Source organism: Spea bombifrons, chromosome 6 (genome assembly GCF_027358695.1).
Source record: "Spea bombifrons isolate aSpeBom1 chromosome 6, aSpeBom1.2.pri, whole genome shotgun sequence".
In the NCBI taxonomy this organism is placed as follows: Eukaryota; Metazoa; Chordata; class Amphibia; order Anura; family Pelobatidae; genus Spea; species Spea bombifrons.
Window position 1 is genome coordinate 6,500,360 of NC_071092.1, and position 22,529 is coordinate 6,522,888.

Here is a 22,529-nt window from a genome sequence, read left to right on the forward strand (position 1 = left end):
CGAAGGAGAAAAGAAAGATATATTATGTCCCTCCTAACAAGGGGCACTTCACAGTTCTATAATTAATATTTGTATGTGAAACTAATTCTGTATTTTCTGTCTGTGTTGTTTTTTTAGACTTCAGGATCGAAAGAAATATTAACTAAGTAGAAGGCTAGAATATTTCCCATTTTTATGTGTCACTGGGAATAGTTCCATAAGATCCCTAGAATAGGCAGACAACCAATGAAAAGAGTGTGTGTGTGTATATATATGTATATATATGTATATAATGGTGTATTTACCATGGATGCTGCAGTTTGCATTCTGAATTGATTAAAAGTCACTCCATAGCATTAATATCGGGATCTGTTATCAATCTGTAAGACCGGACTGCCGTCCCAAGACCTGCCACCCTGTACCTAGTCAGCCTAGACCCGGTACATCACTATCACTGTGTGTATGTATATATATATATATATATATATATATATATATATATATATATATATATTCTGTATGTTTCCAATATACTTGTTTGGTTTTTGATGAATGTTTCTGATCTGTTTGCATAATAAAAAATAAAAGTATTGTGTTGACGTCCGTAATCTGTTTTGCAATATGTCCCTGCGCAAAAAGTAAAGCAGCACCCATATTGTCTATGTTTCTGCTTCCTCATCCCATGTAATAATACCCATTCTATGGCCTTGGGTTCTGTTCCATTTAGGCTGAACACTAATTCTATTTTCTAATACGTTAAGCAAAAAAACTGTAGCGGATCTGTCCTCTAATTCTCTTCCTTTAAAGGTTTCATCGTTAATACAATATGATTAATCCAGTAAATATGAATACATGTGATCGTCCTTTCTGAACAAAAGCAACAAGAAATATTTTCAGGTTCAAGTTCAAGTGTTACAGTTGGTGCAAGTCCCATATATAACATAAGTCACCATGACCCCTGGCGGCCCTCGAGTTAAGCGTGCGCCTTCTCGCTTCGGTGGCGTACTTAGGACAGTCAAGGATTTCAATCTTAACAAGAGACCAGAAAGATTGCGTGACTCTATGGCGCCTTCTGCGCTGGACCAATTAAAGCTATCGACTTCCTAAGTCCCGTGTAATGCAAACAATGGAGAAGCGTAACTAAGACTCAATAATAAAAAGTGTCCAAGGCATAAATCTTTTTCAACACCGTGTTACCATTAGAGAGAGATAAAGCCACATCGCATTCATTTAAATTTTCCTTTTTTGGGCTTTTTCTGCAAGTAAATCGAAGTCAGCTCCATCTTTTTCGTGCCGATGGAATGGACTATCAACTATCAACTCCCATGCAGGACTCTATAGTAATTCTGGAAAAAGAATATCTGTAGAAACAGGAACATTTAAAAGATTTTAGTACAGCATTTAACGTATACTGTCAGGCCGAGAAGCTGTGAATGACACATTACACCACACCATGCCACTTATTGAATACAGGAAGTCAGGGCAGTTTGACCTCCGTCCTGCAGGTGGCGCTAATCTGCTTCAGCAGGGAGCAGCCCGCCTTGTCGTGTTGTTCAGCGCGCCTGCGCACTGGCGTTCTGTTCCTGTCAGCTGGAAGATGGCGGCGTCCGTGTGTAGAGCCGGTAGCGCTGTAAGCAAAGCTTTTTTCAAGGCCCGCACGGTGAGTACCGGGTACGGTAAGATTTGCAGATTGTACAGGGGAGATAGCAAAAGGTCCTACGGTGAAGGGTGTAGCTGGTGAGTTAGTACGAGCCGTGAAACGGGAAGAGTCCGTGGGAAGGTCACCTAGTCCCTGACATCCATATCTGGGCCGCGGGTGGGAAGGAGACCGGGGACACAGGGGGTATATGGAGCAAGCAGACGATGTTACATATGCCTCTGCTTAGGTGGTCTAAAATGTTAATGTATATATTCTCTAGAACACTTTTAAATGTTTTTATATATATTGTACATGTCTATATCTACACAGGGCCGCTGCTCCCAGCTCATCACTGTTTGCAAGAGGCTTAAATGATCATAGAACATTATTTTACAGATAAAGGTGTATGATATCATCCCACGTCATGCCGTGACCTTTACGTATATGCACCTCCTTTAGATTTTAGGGGTTATGTCTTGTTATAATGCGTATATAAAGACTAAAATCCCTGAATAAAAAGTAGAAGGGCTTTTCAGCAAATAAAATCCTCACCTGTGTGATAAAGGAATACGCTAAATTCCTAAATTAACGCAGATATATAAAAATATATTCTAAGATGCAGGAAGTCTAAATGGTAACTATGATTTATGACTCCTGGCGCTTTCAATCTTTTAGATTATATATGTGTAGATTATTTGTGGTGTTTACTAATAATAATGTTATATTGTTTTTGAATATGATGTTAAATTGATACAATATATAAAATGTTAAGTGTTCTTGGATCAAATAAAGAGACCTTTGTGCTGTTCCGGCTAAACTTTTCCCCGCATTTTAATAAGGCTATAAAGTAAGCTGAAGCATTCTTTACCAAAGCTGTTATATTTCTTCATTGTGTTTACACGCTTGAAGGGAAGCTTTGACTCCAATCTACCTTACAATCATTTTATATAGAGGAAAATTCTAATTTTATGTTACAAACCGTTATGCTTTTGGGTGGTAGTTAATGGGACAGCTTCCCAGCAGAAGTGGTAGAGAGGAATGCAGCGAGGGGTTTTGAATATGAATAGGGTAGGCAGATAGCTCCTGAATACGACGTGACCAAGGGTTGATTACGTTTTTTTGCAAAGAAGTCTCTTTAAAGTACGCATGATGAGCAAATTGATTTGAGTTAATTAAGATTGTGTTTAAGCCCAGATTGATGTGTGCAATATATATTTTTTTTTATTCCAGCCTTCTTTACTAAACCTGAAGAGGAATCAAAGTGCAGCATCTTATGCTCAAATTTTGCAGAACATTCCGGACACCCAGCTTACTACTTTGGAGAACGGACTACGTGTTGCTTCAGAGGAATCTGGCCAGGCCACTTGCACGGTAAGCCAGCAGTTGTTAAAATTGACTTTGAAATCAGTTATTGCACGGCATTAAAAGGACAGGATTGTTAAAAATAAATATATTTACTTATAGCATATTAAGAGGCAACTATATTTGCAGCAGGGCTTCTTTCAAAAGTACCCACCAATGTAGCTGTCACATAGCGATAACTGCAGTTTAGCGTTCCCAGCTATTGGCATAAATGTTTGCTCTTATGGATTGTGCGCCTTGTTATTAAGTATATAAGAGGCAATTGTCTTACGGCTGACAAATTAATGATACCACTAAATCAAGTTTAATGGGTCAAAATAAGCAGATGTTGCAAACCATCCATCAATGGAAAGTCAGAAATAAAAAAAAAAAATGTTGTCTTGCTATGTGGATCTGACCTTTTGTTCACGTTTTTCCTCTTTTTAATCAGGTGGGGGTGTGGATTGGTGCAGGCAGTCGCTATGAAAATGAAAAAAACAACGGCTCAGCATATTTTCTGGAACATCTGGCGTTTAAAGTGAGAATCCACTTTATATACACTTTCTGCATACTTTTTTTAACTCTTATTATTCTTTTATCCCCTTGTTTCTCGTTTTGACAAATATTTCTAGAAGTCAGACAGTCATAAGATCCTATGCTTATGTACAGTTCTTCTATACCTTGTTTAGCCTAGTCTGGTTATTTTATGTTATTTCAGTTATTTAAATATATTGTACTTTTAGAGCATGCTTTTATAGAGCATCCCTGCATTCTGGTTGGTTACAAAAGCGTGCTTTATTTTAGGCATAAAGGAATGTGTTCTTGGCATAATGATATCCTGTATCCTAAAACTAATGTAGATCAAAAAGCAGATGCCAACTACCATGTAAATCTCTTTAATTCTTAAAATAGATTACTTTGAGATTAATTGCTCATTCTTTCCCTTTAGGGAACTAAGAAAAGACCCCAGGCTGCTTTGGAGCAGGAGGTAGAGAGTTTGGGAGCTCATTTAAATGCATACACCACACGCGAGCAGACTGCTATCTACATAAAAGCCCTCTCCAAGGATTTACCCAAGGGTAAGCTCTGAGTAACAGCCCAATAATAATACCAGATCTGTGAATTGTACTGACATATTTTTATTAATAATAGCCACACAGAATTGTTGGGTTGTTTTACATATAACTATGTATTTGGCACATACCAGCATAATTGTTTGAATAGCAAGGCAAGAGGAGAGTAAGGCAGATTTTTCATAGCTCTCAAAGCGCTCCAGTATGGATACCAAAGGCAAGTGTGATTCAGCTCAAAAGGGATGCTAATTTTATTTCCAAGCTGTTTTAAACACACAAAGTCCTGGCAAAATGAATTGTCCATATGTGGGCATGTCTGAAAAGGATCATGCTCTGAGACATATGACACAGGTAATGCACCTTTAATCATGGGTTAATTGAGAATTCTTATTGTAGTATATGAAAAATAAGTCTGCATTCAGAAAATATCAGTAATTCAGATTCTGTTCATGTTGAAACCTGATATCTGATCTGCGGCATTGTTGGCCTTTCATAGCTACACGTGTTTCTATATTTAACTGATTGGATACAAGTTTTAATGTGATCTGAGTATTGAGATTGTTTTGGCATGTTTTTTGTAGCTGTTGAAATATTGGCTGACATTGTCCAGAACAGCAGCCTGGAGGACTCTCAGATTGAGAAGGAGCGTCACGTTATCTTGCGTGAACTTCAGGAGATCGATTCCAACAAACAAGAAGTTGCATTTGATTTCCTTCATGCAACAGCTTACCAAGGAACATCTCTCGGCCGCACGGTTGTGGGTCCTTCTGAGAATGCAAAGTGCGTGAATGAGGAGATCTTATTAAACCTACCGTTGATGTGTTTTCTGAGAGTTTTGTATGTGGTTGCAGCCAGAGCCAGTAATGTGTATTTAGGATTGTAAATCAGCTGTGACAAGACTCCAGCTATGAATTTCTTTTTTTCTCTGCACAGCTGCTTTATATTTTATTATGGGACATTTACTAGAGCAGGGTTGCACAGAGCACTTTTTAGATTTTTTTACAGCAAACCTCAGGCAGCTTGTGTGTTATGCTGGAAGAGAGAAATGAAGAGCTTTGTCACATTGCAGTCGTCCTGTTTAGAAGAAGAAACTACAGTGTAGAGCCAGAACAGATCCAGTTGCTAGACTGTAGCTTTTTTTTAAAGCAGACATTGACTTCAGAATGAAATTAGTCCCTGAAATTCCACTCGATAAGTAATTACATTTTAGCTACTAAGTGCACCTTTGTGCAATCTCGCTGCTCTCTGAAGTGTCCTGTGTTGCAGGATTTATTCTGAATATGCAGACAGCACAGCTCAAAGAGCCACGAAAGTTCAAAAACAACTTTTTTTTATTTCGAATGTGATTATTTTTACAATAGAAGATACTATTAATCTCTTGAACGGTTTAAAGAAAGATGCGTTGACAGCATCAATAGGGGCTTCCCGTGCATTTTGAGAGTTCTTATGGCTAGATTACTTAAACGGCATTAACTAGCAGCATTTAATTACTACATTTAATTGTTAAATTAATCTTCGAGCCATTGTATATTTATGAATGTTTTATATGCTGAATTATTTCCTTTTTTCTTTATTTCAGGAAGTTGACTCGAGCAGACCTTGTCGAGTATGTCAACACTCATTACAAAGCTCCACGCATGGTGCTAGCAGCAGCAGGAGGTCATTTTTTTTAATTTATTTTTTACATTTCTTTTACTAAATATTTGATACATTTGAAGAGAGCCTGTCTTGTTATGTTTGAAGCATATTAACAGTTAATTGGACTGCTCCTTGTGGTTGAGTTGGCATTACTGTCACTTAAGTGCCACCTTGTGGCTGACAAGTAAATGGAAGTTCACAGTAAGAATTTGTTTTTTTCTCCTCAGGAATTAATCACAAGGAATTGTGCGATCTCGCTCAGCGTCACTTTAGTGGCCTGTCCTACAATTATGAAAGCGATTCTGTCCCAGTCCTGACTCCATGCAGGTTTACTGGAAGTGAGGTAAGATTTTGGTAAACCTTTCTAACTCGCTGGATTTGTTTAATGACTTTCATTTCCTCTATATTCGTAAGTATAATTTTATTTAATATTATTTTTCACAGATCCGTGCAAGAGATGACGGTCTCCCCCTGGCTCATGTTGCCATTGCAGTGGAAGGGCCCAGCTGGAATAGTTCTGACAATGTGGCCTTGTTGATTGCCAACTCTATCATTGGCAACTACGATGTGACATATGGAGGAGGAAAGGTATGGGAGCAAAGGCTACAGGCCAACTAGGTGGTTATGGTTATCAGTCTATTTAGATTTGGGAGAGTTTTCATGTATGTTGTTCAACAAGTGATACTTCACTCTTGGCTGCTTCTTTTAACTGATCAAACTGCATTATGCTGGGAAGAGCTCATTATAGTGCAGTATATAGTTATCCTTGGATGAAACACATATGTATCATTGGAGGATAAAATTAAAAGTTTCTTAATGTATTACACACGGCTCTCATGGGAGTAAGTGTTATAATTAAATGGGTCATAGTAAAGCCAGGACACTAAAAAAAAAATCTAGCTTTTTTCCTTCTAAATGCGGTGGCTGTTTTACCAGCTGTAGTTCACTTACTTGCAGCAGTGTCACGGTAACTAAAGATAGTAATGGTACATTTACATTACACTTACCTTTCCCTTGATTTCTTTTTATTTATTTTTTTTAGAATCTTTCCAGTAAACTTGCAAGAACCGCTGCTGAACACAAACTGTGCCAGAGTTACCAGACCTTCAACATCCGTTATTCTGACACAGGGCTTTTTGGGATCCACTTTGCCACTGATAAACATAATGTGGAGGACATGCTGCATGTAGCCCAAGGAGAATGGTGAGGAGCTGGAGCAATATCTAATTTCATTTTTTGCGTTGGTGGTTCACCTTGTATTATAGGATTGACTGCGGTTAGTAGATCATCGATAATTTGATCAACTGTCTTCTGTAAGAGATGAGGGTTGATACCGTGAGCACTGTTACTGCCAATTTAAATTTGCAAAAAAGGCAGGGGCCCCTTATATATTCTGTTATGGAGCAGATGAGAGAGGGAAAAAACTTAGAGTATATGTTGCCACAACATCTCCACCGATATACATTAGTAGCAATAGTCTAAACATTACTGTAGACCATTCCAGTTTCTCAAATACAGTGGAAGCGATAAGACGAGCTGTGGATAAATATTATACAGATATGTTTCGTGTGTCCTGTTCGATTCTTTTGGTGTATTTTTTTGTAATTATATTCTTGTTTTTAGGATGCGCCTTTGTACCAGTGTTACAGATGGTGAGGTAGCACAAGCCAAAAAAGCTCTGAAGACTGCCATGGTAGCTCAGCTGGATGGTGTGTATTTCTCCTTTTGTTCACCCCGTCTTTGCCCATGTGGCATCCTACTTTTTTGTGAGTAAAAAACACTCTTGGCCATCTTATATTTTCCTTTTTAGGAACCACCCTTATTTGTGAAGACATTGGCCGTCAAACTTTGAACTATGGTCATCGTATCTCCTTGGAAGAATGGAATTCAAGAATTGATGTGAGTCCAGTCACCTAGTCTCTGCTTTCCATGTTTTTAGACCATTCCCAGTGCGGTCTTCAAGAACTTCAATAACTGCCAGCATTTTAATGCATTGGCATCTTGAAAAATATTTTTAGGACATCCTTTTTGGAAGTGATGATCCAAGGCTTGACGTAGGCTTTCACATTTTACACAAATTGTATTAAAAACATGTTCTGTGTAAAGGTAATGTTATTCAATGTATCTTCAGTAGATTCAATTTATTGTCGTTCAGCAATCAATACCTAGCACAGCTTGGATTTGTAGATCTAAGCATTGAACCTTTAGTATGTTAGAACTGGTCTAAGGTAAAACTCGTATTGAGAGGCAGGTAACATCTGCAGTTCAACAGGCCTGTACAAACCAAGTAATCTTTCTGTCGCGTGTTTGTGGAGTGTTGGTAACGTGTACTCGTGTATTGTTACAGGCCGTCAGTGCAAAAACCGTGCAAGAAATCTGCTCCAAATACCTGTATGATAAATGCCCGGCTGTTGCTGGAGTTGGTAAGTTATCCTCCATTAATTCCAGAACATTTCATTTTGCAATATTGTAAACATTACTATACAAGGAAATATAATTTTTGATGAAACAGTTGCAAGAATATGGATCATTTACATGGTCATGTTTTATAGAACAATTTCTTATTCTGTCTTTTTTTGTTTTCATTTTAGGCCCCATTGAGCAGCTTCCTGACTACAACCGTATCCGCAGTGCAATGTACTGGCTCCGTTTCTAGACTCCAAATTTCAGTTGCATCGGTGACCTTAATGGCCGAGCACTTCACTTTTGGTTGAGACATTGCGTTGTTTCTGCAAAGCCGCCAACAGCTTGTCCAGAGATCCCTGTACCGACTGTATATCAGCACCATCTGCAGCAGCTGTAAATTGGATCCAGAAGTGTCATTTTGCTGTTTTCTATGTTAAACAAAACATGTAACGTCAGAAAATTAATAAAGCGTAATTTAAAGGGAACACGTGGTTTCATTTTCTTCCTGATTGCGTTGTTTTTTCCAAAACAAGCAGACAGTTTTGAGGAAATGCGTTCACCTTGTGGAGTATTTATCATGAGCTCAGGCTCTCCAAAAATTTGATAGGTAGATGACTCTGGCCCTGTGGCAGCAGCTATGTAATAATCATCAGACAGAATGCCATATTCTCTGTAAGCAGGGATCCGTGACCTAAGTGATTCCATAACCACGTTAAAATGGGAGTTACTACGTTTTCGCCTTCCTTCAATGCCGTATGAATCATCTTATACGTTGTCTTACCCTGTCCTTTTCAGAATTCTACTAATTATTACTCCTCCATGTTCATCTCCTTCTAATGTTGTAGCTTTAAACCCTGGTTATAATCTTACTATAATGTATATAAAAAAGACTAATCTATGCAAACTGTTGCCAGCATTCCCTTTTCTGTTTTTACCTTTTAAAGGCTGATTAAATATGTATTTCAAATTATATATTCTGATATATATTAAATGTATTTGTCACCTAGGTGCCCTGGGGGGTCTATTCGTAGCTGCTTTGAATAGCCCTGACTTGTCGGGAGAAGAAATGCGGGGGGAAAAAGATTTACAAGAATTTTAAGCACCTCCAGAATAACGTCATTAGTAACAGTGCTTGATCCAATTCGCTTTAGCAAGCTCCTGTCTCGTGTTAATGCCCTCGTAAATCATCCACTTTAATCAAGTTGATTGAGAACTGTGAATCTGTACAACTTTTAGATACAGCTTAATGGGGGGAAAAAACACCCTTAACAGTTTTATATCTCCCTTTAGAAATCGTTAAAGGAAGCTGACTCCTTAGGTTTCCTTTAAAAAGAAAAAAATAACCGTATAGGAGGTCTTTCCTATGTAAACCTTGCTGGATTAGAAAGATGTAAAAAAATAATTTTTTTGTCAGTTTAGCTGGCTGATCGGTGCCAATAAAACAAAAGCATCGAATATGTTGGTACAGAGAAGTCCCTTAGACACCAAAGGCACCGTTGTCATCCAGTTTGCTAATAATCAAGGTATGGCAAATACGTTAATTCCGAACTCACTATTCCCTTATTTTCAGCGTTTTTGGGTTATTTTTTTTTGCTTGCGTAACTTTACACTCCCTCCATTGTTATAGTGCGCTCTAAATCTGTATTTGGAAATGAACTCCCACGTAAATATGCTAAAATCCTACGCATCGCGTTTTGGGGTCGTTGGCAGCGAACGAGTGAAGGTTTTGCCGTTGGATATCAGAACATAAATCTACTTGCAGAAACAACGAGGACCAACGCCCTTTATAAAGGCAGCAACCACCCTGCTGGCAACGCATCCAAGGCTGATTTCATTGAGATGGATGAACTAATTCTTGCGGGGGCTTAGATGTTTCTAAGACAACAGACGAGGATTTCGGGTGCGAGCCCGATAGGGCAGGGTGGAATTCTGTCTCGTCTTTTATCTTCAGGTTTTTAATTGTGGAATAGGTGGATCGTATCCAAAATTAGTTTTAGAGTTCAGTGGAGCGCTAACGTGTCTTATCATGCCAAGTGTAAAAATCCTTATCTGGGTAGCATGCTGTGCCTATTTACTTTTGGTATTTTATATGTTTAGTCTGAAAATGCCTGTTTTATCCATTTGAGCTCTGAATGAAAAACATTAGGTTGGTTGATTATGCTAAAATGTGATTACGTTAGTCTTTTTATAGACTAGTATAAAAGTTTTGGAATCGAGAATAAAAATACAAACCATGGCATAAGCTCAATGCGTGAACCTCGGTCGATGGTCTTCAGCCAGGGTGGCGTTGAGCTCCAGGCATCGAGGGCAACAAGCAGACCAGGATTTTGGTAACACAAGTGAGTTAATCGGTTACAACCAGAGCCACCCCTAGTGGATTGGGGGGTTCAGGGCGAGTTGACTTTTGCAGGTACCCCACATTTGATGACAATGTACCTTTCTTCCTTCTGAACAGCATTGCAAATGGGTAATTAAAAAAAAGATCTACCTTAGTTACCTGAGGGTAATGAATACGCTCTTGTTTTTGCCCATCGTATGATTTGCAATAACATAACACGTACATGGAAAATAAAAATTAGATTTATTTCCTCTTTTAGAGATTTTTCTTAGGGGGGTTGTGAACTTTCACATTTCTGGTGTTGTATATTTCACACTCTTAAACACATAACAGTTCATAATAAGCATCTAATTATATTGCGCAGAATGTGAGTAATAATAATAGGAAAATAAAAATTATTTTATCACCTTATCGGTGAATGGAGTTGTCAGCAAATATATTCCATATTCCATATTGTTTGGCTTTTTTTAGCTCATATTTTTAACACTTGGCGCCAGAATACTTATTTGGAAATGACCCCTGGTGTATTTTATCTTACCAACGTATTGAAACATGCCCCCCCATGAGTAATGTAAAGTTAAATGCCTCTCTTCCTACTGTCCATTTAAGATTTTCTCTAAACAGGAAACATAAATTAGATAAATGACACTTCAAAGCATGCGTGTTCAGTGTATCCGAGTACAGATAATGAAAATGTATCTTTAAAGAGCATTACACGCAGGATCTGTAACCCTGTGTGTGCCAGAGGAAGTAGCAATTCATATTTTTTGGCACAAGGGAATACCTGTTTGCCCCCCTTGGGCCAATTCCAAAGTTCTTCCTCAATTACTTTTGGTGCCCATGGGATATTAACCCATTGTAAGGTATGTATTGCTTTATACTTAGCCCCGGCATTCAGAAGGTTAAAACATCACAGTCATTCCAAGGGTTTAAATTAAATGCCCGGGGCGGTGATGCAGCCCCATCCTCTGTCTATTCACGATCGTTCGAGTCCCGAGCGATGAGGAACTCAGCCCTGGAGGAAAGAGGCATTCCTCAGACCTATCATTTTATGGGGATTCCTGATTTTTCTTTCTATTGTACTTTCTGTGTATATATATATATATATATATATATATACACACCTAGGAGCTTTAATAGCCCATTAAAAAAACACAGCGCTGTAGTGAATAATCGTCCTTACGAGAGCCGTCGCTTCTCAGCCTGTAAGATCCTGACATTGGGATCAGAACCCTGAGACCTGGGGACAGATTGGGACAGTTCCTAGTTATGCATATACGGTATGTCATAAGAAGCTTGTTACCCCGTTTAATACGCTTAGTTTTATGTTCTAGGCTATCGCCCTTTAAACCCTAGTAAAACTAAGATGTCAATTACTTGCAATCCCCAGCTCCATCTGCATGTCCACCACGTTCCACGGACTCCAGTGGACTTCACTGCTTGCAAATCGATGCAGAAGTTCGTCAGTAATTGGAGTTATAGAGAAAGACTTCGGTCTCATTTATCTCCTCCTCCAGCTGCCTCCACTGAAACCAGGAAGTGTTCTTCAGTACACTTCCTGCACAAGCAAAATAAAAATGGGGGTACTAGACACCATTTTCTTGTAGGATTTTGAATAAATTGCGATATTTTATATTTGTATTTTTAATATCTTTCACTTTATTCTACTTTAGACCCTCATAAGAGCAAACGGACATCAAAGTCCCCAGAAACACCTTTTTTATCCAGGCTACAATATGGCAGCCACAGTCCAAGGCTCGGCACGAGAAAACTCATCTCTTTGAATGGCAGCCTTCTGGGGTTGTAAAGAGTTCACGGTCTGTCTGTACGAGGCAATAAAGACTTTTTAAACACTGTTTGATGGCCACTAATTATCTGACTTTCAATTCTTTATTTTTAAAGCCGTGAATTTTCCCAATTTAACGAGAGCCCGAAGGCCTCCAGACTACAGCTAGGATGGGAGTCTTCATACACCGTCATGATTTGGGATTGTTTCAAGTGAAATCTTTCTTTCTATATATATATATATATTTATATGTTTAATTATGTCAATAGCTGAATTCAAATGTTGCGTATCGATGCCTTGTATTTAATATACATCATCCAACTTCAAAAATGAAAACATGTATCAAAAAAATCTACCAATGACATGTTTTTCACCCCCAACCCATTAGCCCTCCTTTGGTCAGCTTAGGTTTGTGGCCCTGGGCACATTTTCAAGAAGAAGAAGGCCATAAGAATGCAGTCCTCTCATATCTACAGGCTCAAAGTTTAATTGAAGGTCATCTCTGAGCTTCTTAGAAGGTGACATTCCACCGGGGAGGATTCACATTCCAAATAGTAAAAGGGAACCAAAAAAATGTGATATCCAATCCCATAACATGATGATAGGACGCGATCTCCTGGGATTAAGAATAATGATAGCGTATGATTCGGAGTAGGTAACAGATACGTTGATAAGACGCAGTTACTCTAGAACAGATGTCGCTTGTAGCGTATAATTATAGAACAATGGAACTGATGGGGTAACGGGAATAGGAATTAACTTTTTGTGAAGCAATGTAATGTACACCCTATTGCCGCTTAGATTGTTAGTATTTGGCAAAATGAAATACACTTATGTACATATGGATAACGTCTAAGAATAAGACACATACCCAACAATACATGCGCCCGAGCAGTCCATCTTCCTTCTTTTTAGATGACATCAGGGCAGGATAGGCTTAGGATAGGAACGTCCCTGTGATCAGATCAGTAGAATTTGATATCTTATGATAAGTGATAGATTTGCCTAAAGCGTCAATGTTTTAGGGCCACCAGAGTAACAAAATCGGAATGACGGAGAATGGGATGTCATAATTATTTATATTAATTTTTTTTTTACTAAAAACAACTCTGACTTAGATTAACATGAAATGCAAGTCACTTAGATCCACGATGCCATGGGGCATTCTATATTTTGGTTTGTCTGATTTAGGATTTGCTCGTGGTCCACCTTTTCCTCCTCGGCACGGCATCAGACAAAGCACCTGGTGCAGCTGACTAAGCCGGACTTCACGCCCGCTACCATCCCGTCTTAACAGAGCGTGTCTGGATACTTACTATCTGTTATCATGTATTACTAAGCAAAAAGTACCTTTACGGCGAACGATAGGGATCTAGCATTTCTGTATCGTTAGCTCATACCCACAAGTCGCGTTTGACATGCCTGATGCAGCCTGAATGAAAACTGACTCAGCCAGATATATACCACCATGCTGCTTCACGACTGATCTCGTGTCCCGCGGGTATTTTGGTGAAGAGGAAATACACAAGTGGAAAATAGACAATTTTCCGAAATGTTTTTTAAGATGAACAATTAGTCCAATGGCTCCAGGGTCACATCTAGAAGAAGATGCAGCCAGGTCTTCAGACTAATTGTTCTCCTGTGTCTGGAACGTTTCTGTTCCTTTCCAGCAATGAGTTCTAATTTGTGTTAGTCTTAGCTACAAGGAGTCTTGTCCATGTATCATGAGTTGACGTATCTCGTATGTTCCAGAATTTTTTTTTGGACCAAAGTATGAATGGATCACGAAGTCAAGTTTGGTTCCTTGGCCTTCAGCTAGATGCTAGTGGAGATGTCTTCACAAATCACCAAATACCCTATCAATATGCATACAATTTACATTTCTAGACCAAATTGAGCTGAATTTTACCGCAACTTCAGACACCCATGACTATAAAATTAAAAAAAACCCAACATATTATCTTAAAATGACAATCTCCAGCATTTCTTGTCTCGATTAACCTCAGGGTGGAAAAAAAAGTTATGGTAGCTGGAAGTTTTTTTTACATTTATCTTATTCCTGTCTGATGGGAAAATCTTTACGAAGAGAAAGTGTCTTAAATATTTAAAGACGATTAATGATAAGTATTTGAGGGCACCTCACACAGCAGCCGCCATCAATCTTTAACAAATAATTACTTCTGATGTATGATGTTTCTTCTTTGGAATAATCAGGGATTCCAAGGTCACGTTGACTGCGTTTGAATTCTATACTCAACAACATTCTGGAGTTTTTTTTTGTTTTAGATCTTCTTGGGAATAAGTGGGCAGTGGCACGAGGTCATGGTGTGTTTGGTCCATGGAATGCCCCTCTGTGCCTGATATTTATGTGTTGTACACACGCAGCTCCCAGCCTTTCAGGACATAAATCTGGATTATTTTGGATTCAAATTGTCCCAGGAACAATTCACTACATCCTTAGGAGATTTTGGTAACCATCAGGTAACTGCCTACTGCCCACTGCAAGGTGCGGGGACCTACCAAGAGCAGATGACTTGAGTAAAAAGCATAAAAAGCAGAGTCAAGTTGAAATATTCCGTGGTAAGTGGCTCCAATGGAGCGTAGATGTTTCCATTCATTCATTTTAAGACCCTTTGTGTGTTATGTCACCTGGCCCACCAGTAAAATAGGGAGCCTTAAGGGTTCATCCAGTCCCTCAAAATAGAGTCGGACTGGGCAGCCCTGGTGCTTTAAGGCCAACGGCCACTCAATCTTACGCAGATCGGGCAAGTATGGAGCGCTGGCGGTCATGGGCCCAAGGTGCATATGCCCATTGTGCCAGGTGGCCACTCCTGGACTGCCAGTGTGCCAATAATCTATAATAAATACATTCAAAGCTTTTTTTTTGTTAAGTTGATGTATGATAAGTTGATAAATGATATGCTTTTACAACAAGTTCCAGTAAACATCTTTCTAATAACTTACTCACCGTCCACGATGTAAAAAACACAAGGGACAACATTCCAAACGGACTGATTTTCACTTCCGGAGATCACGATGTAGGTGGATACAGAGTGGATACAGAGTGGATACAGAGTGATTAGTGATTGGTTTGGGACGTTAAATGAAAAAGCAGCTGGATTTTTGGCTACTGACCCCAGACGTTCCTTGGGGTTGGATGTATAAAGACAGCAGATACATTCCAGCGAGGGGGGGGACATCTTTTGGGATCGCTTCTAAATATTTACATATGGAGGTTTCCTGATGTTCCTGTGAGATCACAGCTGAGTCACGGAAGACCGGCTCATGTCCTCTGGCAAGCTGCTCCCCGCGCGTTTTACCATTAAAAAGAACAATTGTAAATGATCAGGAAAGATTAAGGTATCTCCAGAGAGAGAGAGAGAGAGAGAGAGAGAGAGAGAGAGAGAAGGAATAGGATAGACTTAAAGAGATTTAATGAAGGACAGGAGGGACGTTTATTACAAAGGAGGAGAAATGTTAGAAGGAGAGGTCATAATCTAAAACTAGAGGGTCAGAGGCTTAGATATAATGTAAGGAAGATTTTGTTTACTGAGAGGGTGGTAGAGCACTGGAACAGCCTCCCAGCAGAAGTAGCAGTAGCTATTTTTAAGGGTTGTAAATATTGTTCTTATATAGAAACGATAACATGAATGAATTACTGTTACATTTATTTGTAAAGCGCCGTTTTATTAGGACGTCTACAGCGGAATCCAGATTGAAGAGAGTCACACACAGAACTGGAATCAGGGAAGTTAAATGGATTGAAGATTAAAAACGTGGCTTAATAGCCGAAATTAAGGAAAACAGATAAATGATCAGTCGAATTGCTTCTGAGGGATTCTGGAAGAGATTACGCCGGGGTGAAGTGAGGCGAGCGCAGCGTAAGGTGCCGTTAGCTGGACACGCTCTAGACGGTGGAAAGTTGTGGTTCTAGTCCTTGCCAGAAGTTTGTATTCATTTACCGATGACCTCATTAGACGGAACAATGATTAAATTCTAGTGGGAATAGTAAACAGAGGCCTCCTACGTGTCTGATACATAGGAAGCAACTTGGCTGCTGCGAAAACGACCCATGACCTGGACTCCTACAGTGTACTCGGTGCTCATGTAGACATAGTCAGGCCTATAACTCATGAAATGAGACTTCAGAGGTGTATGGGGTACCTGGATCAGAGGGGTGCCCGGCCTAGGGTTGCCACAGGCTTCAGGTGAATGTTAAGTAAAGGATTTAACTCTCTACTTTCCAAGAAATCAGAGGTCAAGAGGAAGGTTCTCAACAGGGTCAAGTAGTTCAGGTAACTTTGACTCGTCTGTGGCTTGTACTCTCGCTCCATCGCACTCCAAAGTTGGAGTCTTGAGGGACCGTTGAGGACTTCATGCCTGAGGCTCTAGGACCAGCCCCGCTGGCGGGATTGAATTGACACTTTGTAGCCGAGGCAAAGTGGAAGCTGGGGACGGCATAAGCCTATGGGTGCAGCACACGTAAAAGCTGGCGTCGTTATATTTGGTCTCAATTAGTAGGGGAGGACTGAAAAAAAGACAGGAGGACAACTGTAACTATTTGTTGATATTTACTTGCAATTCTTCATTCAGCCACTAGAGGCGTCTGGAGTAAGTCGGCATTTGCAACCTGACTGGATCCTTCTTGTACTCTTTTTCAATGGATTTAATGGATTTAATAGATTTTGTGAACGTGTATTGGGCATGGTTATTGTGCACCGAGCATGTTTTCTGCCCCATGTGTTATTTGGAGTAGATGCCACTTTCGGCTGCTCGATGAAAAAAGAGCTCCCATTGAAATCAGTGAAGGCACAGAGTGGTCTCGTTAGACCCCCCTCCAAGTTTCATGCAAGTGAGTGCTAAAGCTGGACGGAGGGGATAACGAGAAATAATATAAGATAACCCTCGGCTATCATTTGCTTCATCAGAGCTGAAGCGCACCTTTACGCAGAGCGTCGCGGCTTTTCCCTGCAGCCCTTTCAGATAAAAAGAATGTTGCTCACAGCCAGAAGAACCAAAACATGCACATCAAAAAGCTTCCACATACATTTTAATGTTATTCAAAAGTCAAGTATTTAAAAGTACTTGAATCCGGTTATTTTGAGTGGTTGGGGGGAGGGGGTAGCATTTTCTTTTAATGTTTTTTCCGTCTTTTATCAAAACAGCTGATTGCAGCATTTAGTAGAACACGGTTTTGAAACCCGGTAATGATGTATGCGGACCTCCGCTGAAACATTCCGTCATCAGCCGCACGTCCATATACTCGACGGTCCTCCGTACAAAGTCTACTATACAGGCTGCTGCGAGGATGTATATATACTGTATTACTAATAATATCAATTTAAGATACATTAAATATCTGTAAAAGTAACAAAAACACACAAAATACAGCGTAATGACTTATCTTAACCAAAAGAGGAGAGATGACTTAATGGGGAGGAATAATCATGCAGAGCCTGAGTACAGGAAGCGTGTTTCTAATATTTTGCCAATTTTTAATGTTTACGCATCATGCAGGGTTTTTTGAACGGTAAAACCAAAGGCGTAAAGGCGTAAAGTTTACACACGCGGTTTGTTTACAGGACATTTTTTCCACGTCCAGATCGTTAAAAATAATATCCTAATCTCCCTATTCGGTTTTCTCGGCGTTTAATTGCTTCGTCCTGATTTGAAACTTCCTTCTGGAAACATCAGGGTTAAAAAAGAAAAAAAAAAGGTATAATGCAGAATCTACAGAAGTAATTTGAGAGGAAAAACAAATACAGCGAATGGAGAGAAGCTTTGGAGGGACAGGATCGGACACGCAAAGCTTCTCACATCTGTCTGCACGCCGCACAGAGCCGAGTACAAGTCCCATCCAGTCTGGCATCCATGCAAGAATTAAATGTCCTGCTTTATGGGTCTACGGTTTGTCCCCCCCCCCATCCTCAGCGAGGCCAATCGCCTCACCTCGGCCCTCCTATGGAGAACGTCAACAATCAAGAGGTCATAATCTAAAGTTAGAGGGCCAGAGGCTTAGATGTAATAAAAAGGAAGTTTTACTTTACTGGGAGGGGGGGGGGTGAAAGTAAAAGTACAGCAGCCTCCCAGCAGAAGTGGTTGATACAGTGAGGGTATTAAACATGCATGGGACAGGGATATGGCTCCTGAATCTAAGACGAGACCAGCGACTGTTTACGGTTTGAGTCTTTACATAAGGAAGGGATTGATTTTTTTATTGTAGTTTATTGTAGGAACTTTCTGGCTCCCCTTGTAGGATGCGAGTAGGCGGTCCCGGTGATGTCGGTGGGCGGTCCTGGTGATGTCGGTGGGCGGTCCCGGGGGCAACAGTCGATGGTCCTGCTGACGCTGCAGGCGGTGCCGCTGCCGGATGTGGGCGGGGAGTGGGGCGTTCTGCAACCCCGCTCCGACGACCCGCGTTTCCCTGCAGTGACCCGGAGACCCAGGGTCATACTTCCCACAAGTGTCTTTTAAAGCAGGGTCAGTTTCTTCTTTCCTCCTCCTTCCCTCTTTCCTCCCCTGATGCACCCTCTTTTCTAGGAGGTCGGAATGTTTGCTGGGTATGAGGGGATCGCAGGGTTCTACAGCCCTAAAAGTCCCAATAATGTGTCTAGAAACAGTTGGAAATGGGTTTATAGACTAAATTGTTGAAATAAAATCTTCTTTTTCTAAATGCCTAACTCAAATACATGAATAGATATCAAACGGTCACAAAATCACATAAAAAAAGTCTTGGTAGAGCCCCGCATCACCGCTACGCCTCCGGCCACATACATTATTGGGAATCCCACGTTGGCTATATTCACAGTAAATTCACAGAATTATTTTGAAGTCCCAATTCTAATGGCTGGCGAAGAGCCCCCGCTCTGTAAAGGGTGTAGCCGGCCCTCGTGTGTTACAAATTGCAGGGACTTGTTAAGTTTGTGACATCCACGGAGATCTTCCATGGGGCAGAATGCGTGTCTCTCCTCCGCAGTCAGGGAGCTGCTACATTCCTGCCGCAGGTGTATAGAATTCCTGGAATCCTCCATAACGCCTGCAAGGCTCTTATAAGAAGAAAATCTATTCGTTTGTCAAGACGTAGAAGGACCTGTACATCCCCTCTTTGGCTTAATCCGTAATCCCGAAACAATCCGTAAACAATCCATAAACAAAGGGGTGTTTAGACGTCCCCGTTTTAAATAAATTTGAATAAGAATTTTCAGGCACTGTTATTCACTTGGCGGATTCTATAATTAAATGACGTATTTGGATGACTTTTTATTGTTTACTTTTTATGGTTTATCAACTAATCCTTGGTTCTAATTCTTGTATTATTATTGTAGTTTTAAAGTAAGAATGTTCTTGAAAATGAGCATTACTAGATTCATATTTTGGTTAGAAATAATAATAATAATAATATATATATATATATATATATATATGTACCTAACAAACAAATACATAAGTATAGATCAGCTACATGGTAGGCTAAGACACAGTTATTCTAAATTTTGGGCACCTAACACCTTGAATAGACTTGCAAGTTAACGTGATGTTCCAAAGGGGGCAACTCTACTGCGACCCTCCCAATGACATAACGGATTAGAGCTGAGACCCTCATATTCTGCTTAATGGTTTGGAGCATTAACTGTCCTGTCGGGAAGTTCTCTCTTGTCTCTTCCATTCTTTTCTTACAAGGCTGCCTGAGCCAATCGACAGCAATCAGCAACTTAACAGCAGAGGAGAGATAAACTAAAGGAGACAGATAATCACGCAGATCACACAAATGCAAAGTTCCAGTTGGGTTTATCAGATTTATCTCTGTAGGACCTGCATTCAGACCAGAACCCTCGTCTCCCGCTTCCTGCCAAATTATAAGACAGGTTGTGATGTCATAACGCTCTAAATTAATACTGAGCGGCATCGTCAGCAAAATGTCCTTATGGACTAGCTCAGCGATGGAGGTAAGATCATCATACAGTGCCAGAAGTGAAAGATTCTTAACCATAAAGCACCTAAATGAGATAAGTTGAAATTAAAACCTTTTACCGTAAAGAGAAAGGGTTAATTAATAATTTCATTAAAGGAAACAGATCAATATTCGGCGGAGGGCTACTGGAGGTTGAAGCTATAGGGACTGGAGCTCCTTTAGGTCGGATAGCTCTATCCATGGACCCCGACCGTGCAAAGTCCAGACAGTGACTCAGCTCACAACCAGCTGCGATGCCAGCCCAAAAAAGCTCCACGGTGACTCATACGGACTTAAACTTTTAAATCTCATAAGTGATGATTCCCTATTATCTCCCGCGTGTAAGTGCAGTACTTAAACGTGTCTGTGGAAAATCCGTTTAGACACATCCCGAAGGATCGCAAAACAGATGTGGCACGTTCTGCTGTTTTATGAGACGGTCGCTGCTTTATGAGTAATATTTCTATCGTCTATAAGTCCTCGTTATGTTAAAGTGCTCTTCATTCCATTTAATCCTAAAGTTAAACATTATGCTTCAAAATATGCATTCACACTATGTTAAGATCATTAGAATTGTTTCAAAAATGGTAAATAGTCAATGCGTTTTGACGTTGATACATTTACAGGGAAAGGTCAACTCATATCTATACCTTATATTGAGTAGTCTCACCACTTCAGTTGACATAAGGATCCCGTTCTTTTCAAGTTATCCTAAAATAAAAAAAGTCTATCCATCATTTTATCTATCTATCTATCTATCTATCTATCTATCTATCTATCTATCTATCTATCTATCCATCCATCCATCCACCCACCCATCCATCCATCCATCCATCCATCCACCCATCCACCCATCCACCCATCCACCCATCCATGCATCCATCCATTCATCTATCCATCTTTTTATCTATCCATCTATCTATCTATCTATCTATCTATCTATCTATCTATCTATCTATCTATCTATCTATCTATCTATCTATCTATCTATCAATCTATCTATCTATCTATCTATCCATCTATCTATCTATCTATCTATCTATCTATCAATCTATCTATCTATCTATCTATCTATCTATCTACCCATCCATCCATCCATCCACCCATCCACCCATCCATGCATCCATCCATTCATCTATCCATCTTTTTATCTATCATCTATCCATCTATCTATCTATCTATCTATCTATCTATCTATCTATCTATCTATCTATCCGTCCATCCATCTATCTATCCATTATGCTACCATTCTTAGCCCAAATTTGGAAATAACTCACTTGTTTATATATATAACAATTGAGGATTTGTGAATATAAAATAAAAGTATTTTCATTTTATTTTGCTTTCCATTAAATCACATTGTAGTTTTGTTTTATGTATAGGATTCTTTCTAATGCAAATGCGCTTTACCGTACTATTTCTGAAATCACTGACTTTCTGCTTTGTCATGGAAACGGATGTTGAACTTGTCCATCTGACTTTTAGAAGCCTGGAAAATATGAACAAAATAGACCAAGTTTATTCTTTAAACAAAGTATCTAGCATGCGGATTGATGAATGAAGCCAGTGGCCCAGGGTTCAAAGTTCAGAATTCATAAATCTCTCCAACAACTCAGAGAAAATACTTTTTAAGTCATCCACGGTACTATTTTTAAGTCAAATGTATAGTAATGGTGAAAAGATACTACAGATTTTAAAAGCTATCCCCAATTTATTGTTGGGAGGGGGGAGCTTAATCCTAATGGATCACAAGGGTTTGGGGAATAACCCTTTTGAAGCCCAAATGGTAAGTTCACCAATGACATTTGCTATAGATACAATTACAGCTAAGGGTGGTTTATTCCATCATGAACTTTTACATGGAGTGCTAATCAAACCGTCCTGATTTGGTTGAAGTCAAGGGCAAAAGAATTGATTTTGATTGATTTTAATTGGAGCAAATGAATTGATTTTGTCAGTGCCCCATTATCTCCTCCACTGATAGCTGCTAAAGGTTTCTGAGCCGGACCTGAGGTGGGGTCAGGAAAGACCCATATTGAACACAGGAACACCAGGACCGAGCAACTAACCAAGAGAGGAACCCTTTGACAAACTGTACCAAGCCAGAGATTGGGCTTGATCCCAGCTCGATCAGACACTGGCTCTTCCAGTTGTCACACCTAAAGTACCTCCATTGGCTTGACTTGCCTCTGTTCATTAAAGGCTTTGAGCTCTATCCTCTCTTGGGTTCTCCAAGGACTGTTCTAGTAGCCACTGTTACAATGTATCTACAGTATATATTCACACTGATATTTACTGAAGAATATGATATGATACATAATAACTGTTTATATATTGTTTGAGTCTTTTGTTCTTCACAAATCGGACTATTGGATCGA

At 39.7% G+C, this 22,529-nt stretch overlaps 1 protein-coding gene across 1 annotated transcript; it reads left to right on the top strand.

Annotated features, from left to right (window-relative positions):
* The first annotated feature begins 1,521 nt into the window (after positions 1–1,521).
* Positions 1,522–8,561, top strand: LOC128500195 (cytochrome b-c1 complex subunit 1, mitochondrial). Its single transcript, XM_053469264.1, has 13 exons — positions 1,522–1,639; positions 2,849–2,989; positions 3,411–3,497; positions 3,909–4,038; positions 4,614–4,812; positions 5,612–5,691; positions 5,898–6,013; positions 6,115–6,258; positions 6,713–6,873; positions 7,294–7,379; positions 7,481–7,569; positions 8,018–8,093; positions 8,262–8,561. The coding sequence occupies exons 1-13, from the start codon at positions 1,577–1,579 to the stop codon at positions 8,324–8,326; spliced, it is 1,437 nt and encodes a 478-aa protein (XP_053325239.1). The 5' UTR covers positions 1,522–1,576; the 3' UTR covers positions 8,327–8,561.
* The last annotated feature ends 13,968 nt before the right edge of the window (positions 8,562–22,529 follow it).